Raw genomic sequence first — 10,125 nt, 5'->3', positions numbered from 1 at the left:
TTCTGAGTGAGACTTTCGGCGGCCCTCACGGCACGAAATACTCGGACATCGACTTGGTTTCCCCCGGACAAACCGTGCAATCCGTCACGATCCAAGCTGGCGAGCGCATCAACGGCATTGGTGTTGCTGTCACTGACCCCTCGGGGTTGAAGACGGACTTGTTCCACGGCGGCAAGGGTGGAGATCCGAACACGCTGACGCTTAGCGCTGGTGAGTACATCATGGGCATTGAGGCTCACTGGGGTGAGAAGGGCGACCACACGCGCATCAAGTACCTCCGCTTTACCACCAACCTGGGCAACTTTATCGAAGGAGGAAACCCCACGAAGAATATTGGCAAGGACACCGCGCCCGAAGGTTACCAGTTGGGTGGTTTCTTTGGAACCTGCGGCAAGGAGCTCGACTCGGTTGGCATCGTCTGGACGAGCATTGCGCCTGTGAGGGCTTTGAGGGGTTAGGCAGTTCGTGCTAGCGTGTCGGGGTGAGCTTTTGCTACATCAGTCGGGCCCTGTGAAGAGGGTCTACAGTGTGTCGATAGGTAGAGCTCGATCTTCGACAAAGAAAGCAGCACGACGTCAGCTTAATCGAACTAGTGAGTAGAGACATATTCAGCAGAAACGTCGACCTATGAGGTCATTCCTTGAACGCGATACATGCAGTAAAACAAAATCTACAAGCTTTGAGCCCATTGCACGCTCTGCATGTCTGAAAGAAGCGGCAGTCTGCGCTCTTCGTCGATAGCCCAGCATCGATTCGAACTAACAGGTGAATCGCGAAGGATAAGCACCCATGCCACTTGGTATCGTACTTGTCCTGCCGAACACCCCCACACTAGGCGAAGGCGTTCGAGGTCCATTAAGACGGGAAGATCGACCACTCCTCGTCGCTAGGTGATATCACTGTCCCTCACTGGGAAACGAAAAAGGGCAACCAATCACCAGCTTCAACAGTACCGATGGACCATTGGCAACGGTATTCCATGCAGAATCCCTGGAGCGAGCTCTACGAAGTACGTTTGCAAGAATGCTGCTGCCGAGAGCTGGGAGGTTTCTATGGTACGCGCCGGAGCGCTTCGGCGCAGGCGACGATTACATCGAGCAAATGTGGCACTTTTAGTCTTTCGAGATACGACTCACGCACTTCACTAGTACTAATAGCTCGAAGTATCATGGCTCTCATGCTGACCAACTCTACTGGTCGTAGAAGTCTTCATGGCTGTGGGCATGGCTCACTGGTTACGCTGATGGGCCGCGTTTTGAGAAGGTGCTGCGGATGAAGTTTCGCCAGCGAGGACGTTCGGGGGCTTGTGGGTCGGAGCGACGACGTTGGAGCTGTGTCTCCATGTCTGGAAGACGTGGAGGCCTGCGCTCCTCGATCGAATGTCGGTTCTGCTGCTGCGGTATAGCCCACGAAGTATCAAGTTTTCTGTCAGTATCATATGCAGCCGTCTTACTCGGAGGGTGCCCTACAAACCTGGTGGCGGCGTTGATCGTCAAAGCTGCCAGAGGAAGCTAGACTGTCTTGCAGCTGTGGTAGCGATGTCTGTTTGGTCTTCTTTTTCTCCTTCTCACACTCACGATCGTCCGAGCGCATGAGCTCCAAGTACGGCTGGTCTACAGACAAGCATTCGAAGTTGTTACTGGTAGACGACTTCAACAACAACTAGCTCTTGGTTTCTGCAATACCATTCCAGCAGAATATCACCCCTGTTTCCTTTTCCCACTTGGCAATGCGATTGTGAAGGATCGCCGTGTATTTTGGTAGCTCGCGCTCGATACGCATGCGCGTTTTCTCATCGGGCACACCGTGTCTGGACAGATAGACAACATACAAGATCAAAGTCTGTTGCAACATACACCAACCAGGTATCAATATGCATACTCTTCACGAGCCCGAAGTATCTCCTCGCGCTTGACAACATACTGCAGTGAACCATTAGAAAAAAGTCTCGATCAAGGTTCAACGACATGAATTATGTCGAATCACGGACGTACACTTGTGAGGACCCTCATGCCAAGTAGTTGTCGCTTCAATTTGTCAGCTTCTTTCGCGTGCGCGCGAAAAACCCGGTAGGAAAGTTCCGAGTCGGGCGTGTTCATCATCGCAGCGAAATACGCACGCTGATCGGAGCTGTAGCCTAGTTGGTTCCAGTGCTCTTCAACTGCCTTGCGCAGGTTTGTGACTTGGATAGTGATAGCAGCAAAACGCTTGTGGTGGCGTTGGAGCCTGGTTAGCTCCGCCTCACACTGCAGTCGATAGCAGGTCGTTAGTTTTCCGCAGCATCGATGAACCAGCAATCAATGGGGGCTAGTGTACCGAGGCAAGAGCAGCTTTGCCAACACCGTGGACAGTCTTTCGAAAGCGTTCTTGCTCTTCGTCCGGGACCTGCGTATGCATGGCAACAAATTGGCGGTGTGCAGTTGTTTAGGCTGGTTAGTCACACGTACCTGTAATTCACGCCAGAGGTCGTGAATTTGTCCAAGCATCTCCGCCAGACGTGCTTCCCGTTTAAACTTCCGCTCTCGGAGCTCGACAGTCCTCTGTGAGATTTTCTGGAGCATATCTGTAGATAAATCTCGTCTCTAGTCAACATGAATTGCGCACACAGTTGTAAGAGAACAAGCTGCATGAACCCGAAGCTTTCAAGCGTGACAACCACCTTCAACCGAGCATTTACATCTGGCGCGAAGATGCTATCAGGTTCAATCTGCAGTTCTCGGGCCAGTTGGACGCACTCGCTCACAGCCTCCAGAAATGCTGCTCTCCGCGTGTGCTGTTCACGCAAGCAATCGACGAAAGTTGGGCGTAGAACACCACGGTAGTTTGCAGCTAAGGAGGGGTTCTTACCACTTCACGTGACTTTCTGTCCACCATCTCCTGTAGAGAGGTTTTGTATTCTTCGCTGAGGGTGGACACGTCCGATGGCTGCCAGAGCATAATGGAAGGCATTAGAAAGGGCAACGAGCATACCCTCAAAGCACGCATCGCACCAAGATGGACGTGGTGCCCAGCTTCGTGTCCATGTGGCTCAAGTGCTCCCGAAGTTTGTCCACCTCGGCCACCCGACTGGTGCGAACCTGCTTTCAACCACGGCAATCAGCGTACAGACACAGCTTCCCACGGTGTCAACAACCCTACGCTGTCCAGGAATTTAAACTCCATCTCCAGCGCTGCGAGTCTGTCACGGAGCGCACCGCTGCAAAGCTGGTCTAACGACTGGATGCACCACGCCGACTGCAACGCCACAGCCAGTCAGAGACAATGCCTTGTTTACGCTGCTAACTGGAGCCGCACCTCGCTGCCGTGGAACTGGGCTTTGATGCTCTGTACCTCGTTCTCCAGCTCCTGCACGCGCGCCGTGGCGCGATCCACTTCGTTGCGCCACGTGGCTACTCTGGCCTGGCAGCTCTTGCGGACCGTGGCGAAGAGGATCTTCCTCTGCTGCACCTGCTCCTCCTCCGACAGCCCGAAGGTCTGCCACAGCCGCGTCAGCTGCGCCAGCGCGTCGGCCACCACAGGCTGCACGGCCAGCTCCACGTTGAAGTCGCGGCCGTTGGCCTCCATGCGGCCTCCTTTCTTTCCGACTAAGAGGCAAACTGAGCCGGAAAAGGCTCGGATGACACCAGAGGCAAGTACGTCAGCGTATCTGATAATGGCTACACTTGGTCATTTGTGTGCACCACATGTAGAAATGGGGTCCACACTATAATGCATGGGTACACGGGTACAATCGATTGGTGGTGGTCGAGCCTCCCGGTTCCCAATTGCTTGTGCAGCTCTCGGGCCGCACAATTCATCGCTCTTTGAGAAGAACAGGAATCTATCGCAACCATGGCTACCCAACGTGAGGAGGACATCAAGATGATGCTGGCCGCGCAGGTCCACATCGGCACGCGCAATGCCGACTCCAAGATGGCCGACTACATCTGGCGTCGCCGCAACGACGGCATCCACATCATCAACGTGGGCCAGACGTGGGAGAAGCTCATGCTTGCCGCGCGCGTGATCGTGGCCGTGGAGAACCCGGAGGACGTGATCGCCATCTCGGCTCGCCCGTACGGCCAGCGCGCCGTGCTCAAGTTCGCGCACCACACCGGCTGCCAGGCCATCGCCAGCCGCTTCACGCCCGGCACGTTCACCAACCAGATCACCAAGCAGTTCCGCGAGCCGCGCCTGCTGCTCATCACGGACCCGCGTACCGACTCGCAGGCCGTGCGTGAGTCGTCGTTCGTCAACGTGCCCGTGATCGCCTTCTGCGACTCGGACTCGCCCCTGCAGTTCGTGGACGTGGCCATCCCGGCCAACAACAAGGGCAAGCTGTCCATTGGCCTGCTCTACTGGCTGCTCGCCCGCGAGGTGCTGCGTCTGCGCGGCACCATCTCGCGTGCCCTGCCGTGGGACGTGGCTGTGGACCTGTTCCTGTACCGCGACCCGGAGGAGCTCAAGAAGGCCGAGGAGGCTCAGGCCACCGCCGCCGAGGAGGCCCAGGCCCGCGCTGGCTGGGGCGACGCGGCCCCGCAGACCCCTGCGGAGCCCGCTCTGTACGCTGCCGAGCCGGCTGCCCCTGCTGCCCCCACCGAGTGGACCTCGGCCGGCAACACGGAGTGGTCCGGTGAGGCCCCCGCTGTGCCGGCTGCCGCGTCGAACTGGGACGCCGCTGCCCCCGCCGCTGGCTCGGGCTGGGACTAAGCATCGGGCTGTTGCTCTGATGCTCTGCTCACTTGTCCAAGGGCCTCGTTCTTTTCGACGATGAAGTAGGTTTGAGGTGCTGTGCCTTCCGTCGCGCGGGCGTGGACGCATGGAATAGACGACGGTGTTATGCGATGGCACCCGGTTAATGCGACCAAATACTCCCGTCTCGACGGAGGCATGTCAATACACTCTCACGACAACTCAATCCTTTCGTCTCTTCAATCCGCCCTGCACAACGGCTTTGTCTAAAACTGACCATTCACGGTAATCTTATTTTACGTATTCTTACACCACGCTCAAGAAGGTGGAAGATCCACCATACAAACGTCAAGTGACAATTCGGCCGCGCCCAGTGGTGGGCCCAGTAGGGAAAAATCCGAGCCAACGATAAGATGAGCGAGGACGCGGCCGCCAAACCCGCGGAGTCCGCCCCCACGCCTGCGCCGCAGCCGGAGCCGCAGGTGACGGTGGACATCGCGGTCGCGCAGGCCGTCGACAACCAGGCCGCCACGCCCCGCAAGCGCCGCACGCCGAGCCCGAGCACGACCAAAAAGGTGCCGGCCGAGGGCGAAGACACCGAGTCGGAGCCCGAGAAGCAGCCCAAGAAGCGCGCCAAGACGGGCAAGAGGGGCCCTGGCCGCAGGAAGAAGGTGGTTGAGCCCGAGGCTGGCGACGAGCAGCAGCAGGCGGAGCGGAAGGTGGCGGCACTGGGCGACGACATCAAGCGTAGGTTCGGCCAGATCGTGTGGGCCAAGATGGGCGGCTACCCGTACTGGCCCTGCATCATCACAGATCCGCGTCTGCTGCCCAGCAAGCTGCAGGAGACGGCGCTCAAGGTGCTGGAGACCAAGTACCTCGTCTTCTTCTACGTGTCCAACAACTTGTGAGTGGATCAAGAATGTTGGTAGATGAGGTAGGAGACTGATGGTATTGCTGTCTGTGGGGTTGGTGCAGTGCGCCCGTTTCGTTTAAGATGATTGAGCCGTGGGACGACACGAAGCTCAACTACCGCGAGGGCCACCCGGAGAAGGACTCAAAGGCGCCCAAGCGTCGAGTGAAACTCATGGCGGCGATTGAAGTGGCGGATGTGAGACGGGCATTTTGGTGTTGTACACTTAGCAGAGATCTGATTAGCTTTTTGTGGTGTGGGATGCAGAAAGAGATCAAGCTGCCGATTGAGGAGCGCGCGGATGGCTTGCTCAAGCCTGACGAGAAGGTGGAGGCTGCGGAGAAAGAGGAGGCACCTGTACCTGTCAAGCGGAAGCCTGGCCGACCGCCGAAGAACAAGACTGCGGCTAATGCCGCGCCCAGTAAAACGCCGAAAAAGCGGGGACCAAAGCCGAAGAATCGTGTGAATCAAGCAGCAGATGAGAAGAACGGAAAGGGACGCGTTCCAGCGGCCACACAGGAAGAGGAGGAAGACACGGAGGGACCCACACTAAGCAAGGAAGAAATCAAGGCAAAAGTGGCGAGTCGCAAGACACCGAAGAAGAAGGGAGCTGATGACGGTCCCAATGCCGCGGGAGGTTCTGCTAAGAAAGCCCTTAAGCCGACTGCGAAGCATGGAAAGTCGAATGGATCTACTGAGATTGACAGCAAACGGAAGAAGGAGATCGAGCTTGTGGTGCCTCACAAATCGGTGAAGTCGGCCGATATTCGCGAAATGACCGAGGAGGCGGCGAAGAAAAAGCTGAGTGGCCCGAAGAGCAAGACAAAGGACAAGGGCGAGTACAAGGTCGGCGACCTTGCCTCGTGCGCGAGCAAAATGGCGCGGCTGCAAGCGAAAGAGTCGGCGCGGAATAACGATGAGCTAGTTGGCATGATGCAGGAATTGTTCAAGGAGACCCTCATGTATCGTTCAGACGTGGAGCGGTCGGGACTGGCTGCTGTTATTGCGATGTTGCGCAAAAACCTAAGCCCCACTGTGGCGCAGACGGCGAGCGCACTTCGCAAGCACATGATCAATATCCTGAGCAATGACACAGAGATTTCCCATCTGGGAAAGAAAGGTCACCAAAATGCAGAGGGTCATTCCAGCAAGAAGCGAAAGGCTGAAAACGGCAGTAGCCATGACACCGTCAAGTCGGACGAGCTCAAGCCAAAAACTGAGGCCTCTGCTGCTCCCGCAGACAGCAGCGACGGAAAAGATAACTTGGCAGCGAAGGAAACAGTTGCTTCGCCTCCAGCCAATGGTTCACCTACTAAGAAAGCAGTCGACGTGTCTTCAAAAGATGCCGCAGTAAAGACAAAGGAAAAGGAAACTCCTGATCAGACTGCAGAAAAAGAGGCAACAAAGGCTGCACCGTCGGAGGATGTGAGAGTGAAGACTGACGATGCCGCTGAGAAAACAGAAACAGCTACGGTGCCGGACAAGCGATCATCATCTCCGACAAAAGTGGAAGACAAACCTACTGACGCTGTAGCGAATGGCAAAGAGGACGTGTTTGAAGCGCCTGAGAACCTGGACAAGAACCGAAAGATTTTCGTCGACATGTTGAGCAAGATCCTGGACCACGAGGGGTCGAATCGTGCCGACCTGGCAAATGAGATCGATGTGCGTCGATATGTTTTCTTGATGGTGGGGGCGAGCAACAGAAACTCACGAATGTTGTGTTGCGAATACGTGTGCAGGCTGCTTTGTTCGAGCGCTTCAAGGAGAGCAATGACGACTACTTGACCCAAGCGCGGATCATCATCTTTGGCCTGAAGGAGAACGCCCCCATGCGGGAGCGACTCTACTCTGGCGCCTTGCACTGCTTGGAGTTTGCGTACGCCGACGATGCGGTAAGCCCTCTTGCAGTACCTACTGGAAGTGTCAGCGATTAACGTTTGTGTTTGCTTGTCTTGGGCAGTTTTTCAAGGTGACGGAGTGACGAGACACCGAGACACAAAGAGCCGTAGGACCTTACTCATTGTTCGTCTTCTGGCACTATCAGCCGACACTCGCGTTCGGAGAGCACCCAAATAGTCAGTTCGAACTTGTTTATCTTGTTTGAGTTTGTCTTCGCACAATAGTATTTTGACTTGACTTGTCCTCAGTATGCCGGTGAGCATGAAAAAAATCCTCATCGCCACAATCAGTTTGAAGCAGCTCCCCCTGATCTGATCCCATGGCCCGAGCCAACCTCCTGCTGAGCGCGGAACTTGAGCGCGCGTTCGCCGACGCGCAGAGCGGCAAGCTGCGCTACGTCAAAGTCTCGATCGATGACGAGTCGTTCGTGTTGAGCGGCTGTGGACCCGTGACGCCGGACCCGCGCGCCGACGTGGCGCAGCTCGTGGCGTCCTCGTTGACCGCGGAGCAGGCGGCGTTTGTGCTGCTGTGTCCCGACACGAACGTGGCGGCGCTGCGCTGGGTGCTGCTGGCCTTCGTGCCCGAGGGCGTGAGCGTGCGCGACCGCATGCTCTACTCGTCGTCGCGCGATTCGCTCAAGAAGCAGCTGGGACTCAACTACTTTTCGGGGGAATTCCACGCCACGGAGCTGGTGCGTGGACGGATTGTAGGGCGTGTGCAATGGAGAGGAGGCTGATAGTTTTGCAATGTTTTTTTTGCAGAGTGAAGTGACGTGGGAGAGTTTCCTGGAGGCGAGGAAGAAGCAGGCGGCGGATGCACCGCTGTCCGAGTCGGAGCGTCTGCTCAAGGAGGCGGCGATGCTAGAGCGCGATACCAATGTCAAGTCCAGTGCAATGGGTGTCGTGCCGTTTGAGATCACGCAGAACGTGCGGGACAAGCTGCGGCTGCTGCAGGACAACAAGTTTGACTGGATCGCGATGGTTTGTGGACTGGGGGTTGTTTTGGAGAGTTACATGTGCTGATGGTGTCTTCAACCTGCAGAAATTGAGTGAGGATAACGAGAGTGTGGAGGTCGTCAAGAGTCTCGAGAGTGTGGAGCTTATTGATGTACCGGACACGCTTGACCGTCGCAGTCCGAGCTTCGTGGCGTACCGTTACCGTGGACCAGTGGCTTCGGGTGCGACGTCGGCACTGAGTAAGTCGCAGCAAATAGTTTCTTGCATAAGGCAGGAGGTCGCTAACGACGTGGTTTTTGCCGCTGTAGTTTTCATGTACGTGTGCCCGGAAGACTCACCTGTGCGCCTGAAAATGGTGTACTCGACGTGCAAGGCGACGGTGCTCTCTGTCGCCAACGAAGAGCTCTCCATCAAGTTTGACTACACAGTGAGTAGTTATGCTTTCATGGCATCCAGCATGCTCTGCTTTGATCCTGACTGATGTCGTTTGTTTCGTGCAGATTGAGATCAACAACCCGTCCAGCGCAGCAGAAGACATTCGCTCCGTGTTGGCGCCTCCCAAGACGGAGGATGAGCTGAAGCCGCGCGAATTTGCACGCCCCGCTGCTCCTGGCGGCCGTGGACGTGGCCGAGGAAGAGGTCGTGGCCCTCCTGGAGCTCATTAAGTTAGCACCAACTTGACGCAGTAGACGTGACTATTGTCAACTAACCAAGATCGAAGCAGATAAATGCGAAGCGTGAACGGCACCGTATTCAACCTAATACCACAGGCTCTAGCCTGTCGTGTCGCCTGAGGTTGTCTCTACTCTTGCCATGGCCACGAGTCCAAGTCCAGCTCCTCTCCCTCAAGGCTTGTGTTGCTGCGTTTATCTCCTGCCTTTCTTCTTTCCCTTCTTCTTACCACCTCCAGAGGCCACCGTAACTGCTCCAGCAGCGGCCGCCGCCTTCTGCTTGGCCTCCTCGGCTTCCTTCTCCAGCCGCACCTTGCGGGACTGGAGTTTCGGCACCAGCTCCGCCATCTTGACCATGAGCACCTTCCGGCTCGGGATCTCTGGGTTCTCAGGCGTGCCGTCGGCCTTCAGCAGCCGCACCCGCACACGGCCGGACACGAGCCAGTCGCGTGGGTACTTCTTGGCCGGCTCCAGCACGTGCGGCAGCTTGAAGTACGTGCACACCTCCGACATCTCGTCAGCGACGGGGGTCTCGCATGCCTGCTCCTTGGAGATGCGCCGTCCTTGCTGCACCGTCTTCTTGCTGTCGATGTAGTTCGGGTAGAACGTGAAGAAAGTCGAGGTAGGGGCGCCCTCCGCCAGCCCGTAGGCGTAGATGATCTTGGGCCGCATGGGCTCCATGGACTCCATAGGCGGCATCATCCCCGGCATCCCCGGCATCCCTCCCATACCAGGCATTCCCGGCATGCCTGGCATCCCTCCCATAGGCGGCATTCCCCCCATTCCGGGCATGCCGCCCATTCCCTGCATCATCTCCATCATCTGGGACATATCCGGCATCCCGCCACCGCCACCGCCGCCCAACATGCCCATGAGGTCCGCGGGGTTGAACTGTCCCGGGTGGGGCCGCGTGCGGCTCGGCGTGGGCTGGTCCACGGGGATCGCATTCGAGTCGTAGCGCTCGCCCGCGACGTTGTTCTTGACGCGGCCCTTGCGCACCATCTTGGCTTGTGGT

At 57.0% G+C, this 10,125-nt stretch overlaps 5 protein-coding genes across 5 annotated transcripts; 3 read left to right on the top strand and 2 right to left on the bottom strand.

Annotated features, from left to right (window-relative positions):
- Positions 1–1,235: 1,235 nt before the first annotated feature.
- Positions 1,236–3,564, bottom strand: KRP23_10731 (Anaphase spindle elongation protein 1; the record flags this gene model as incomplete). The annotated part of the gene is made up of 12 exons (XM_067881217.1): positions 1,236–1,394; positions 1,474–1,613; positions 1,686–1,810; positions 1,882–1,922; positions 1,995–2,246; positions 2,317–2,385; positions 2,448–2,582; positions 2,660–2,773; positions 2,848–2,925; positions 2,991–3,077; positions 3,139–3,234; positions 3,295–3,564. The coding sequence occupies 12 exons, from the start codon at positions 3,562–3,564 to the stop codon at positions 1,236–1,238; spliced, it is 1,566 nt and encodes a 521-aa protein (XP_067741484.1).
- A 267-nt stretch (positions 3,565–3,831) lies between these two features.
- On the top strand, positions 3,832–4,689 carry KRP23_10730 (40S ribosomal protein SA; the record flags this gene model as incomplete). Its single annotated transcript, XM_067881216.1, has 1 exon — positions 3,832–4,689. The coding sequence occupies one exon, from the start codon at positions 3,832–3,834 to the stop codon at positions 4,687–4,689; it is 858 nt and encodes a 285-aa protein (XP_067741483.1).
- Positions 4,690–5,084: 395 nt separating this feature from the next.
- KRP23_10729 (uncharacterized protein) lies at positions 5,085–7,565 on the top strand (the record flags this gene model as incomplete). Its single annotated transcript, XM_067881215.1, has 5 exons — positions 5,085–5,575; positions 5,647–5,779; positions 5,849–7,246; positions 7,324–7,476; positions 7,545–7,565. 5 exons carry the CDS (start codon positions 5,085–5,087, stop codon positions 7,563–7,565), a joined length of 2,196 nt encoding a protein of 731 aa, XP_067741482.1.
- Positions 7,566–7,802: 237 nt separating this feature from the next.
- On the top strand, positions 7,803–9,104 carry KRP23_10728 (Twinfilin-1; the record flags this gene model as incomplete). Its single annotated transcript, XM_067881213.1, has 5 exons — positions 7,803–8,174; positions 8,245–8,463; positions 8,525–8,678; positions 8,748–8,866; positions 8,940–9,104. 5 exons carry the CDS (start codon positions 7,803–7,805, stop codon positions 9,102–9,104), a joined length of 1,029 nt encoding a protein of 342 aa, XP_067741481.1.
- A 201-nt stretch (positions 9,105–9,305) lies between these two features.
- Positions 9,306–10,112, bottom strand: KRP23_10727 (Signal recognition particle 19 kDa protein; the record flags this gene model as incomplete). Its single annotated transcript, XM_067881212.1, has 1 exon — positions 9,306–10,112. The coding sequence occupies one exon, from the start codon at positions 10,110–10,112 to the stop codon at positions 9,306–9,308; it is 807 nt and encodes a 268-aa protein (XP_067741480.1).
- Positions 10,113–10,125: the final 13 nt, after the last annotated feature.

The sequence above is a fragment of the Phytophthora ramorum genome, assembly GCF_020800215.1.
Source record: "Phytophthora ramorum isolate Pr-102 chromosome Unknown Phyram_PR-102_s0010, whole genome shotgun sequence".
In the NCBI taxonomy this organism is placed as follows: Eukaryota; Oomycota; class Peronosporomycetes; order Peronosporales; family Peronosporaceae; genus Phytophthora; species Phytophthora ramorum.
This window is presented reverse-complemented; position numbering and strand designations above follow the sequence as displayed.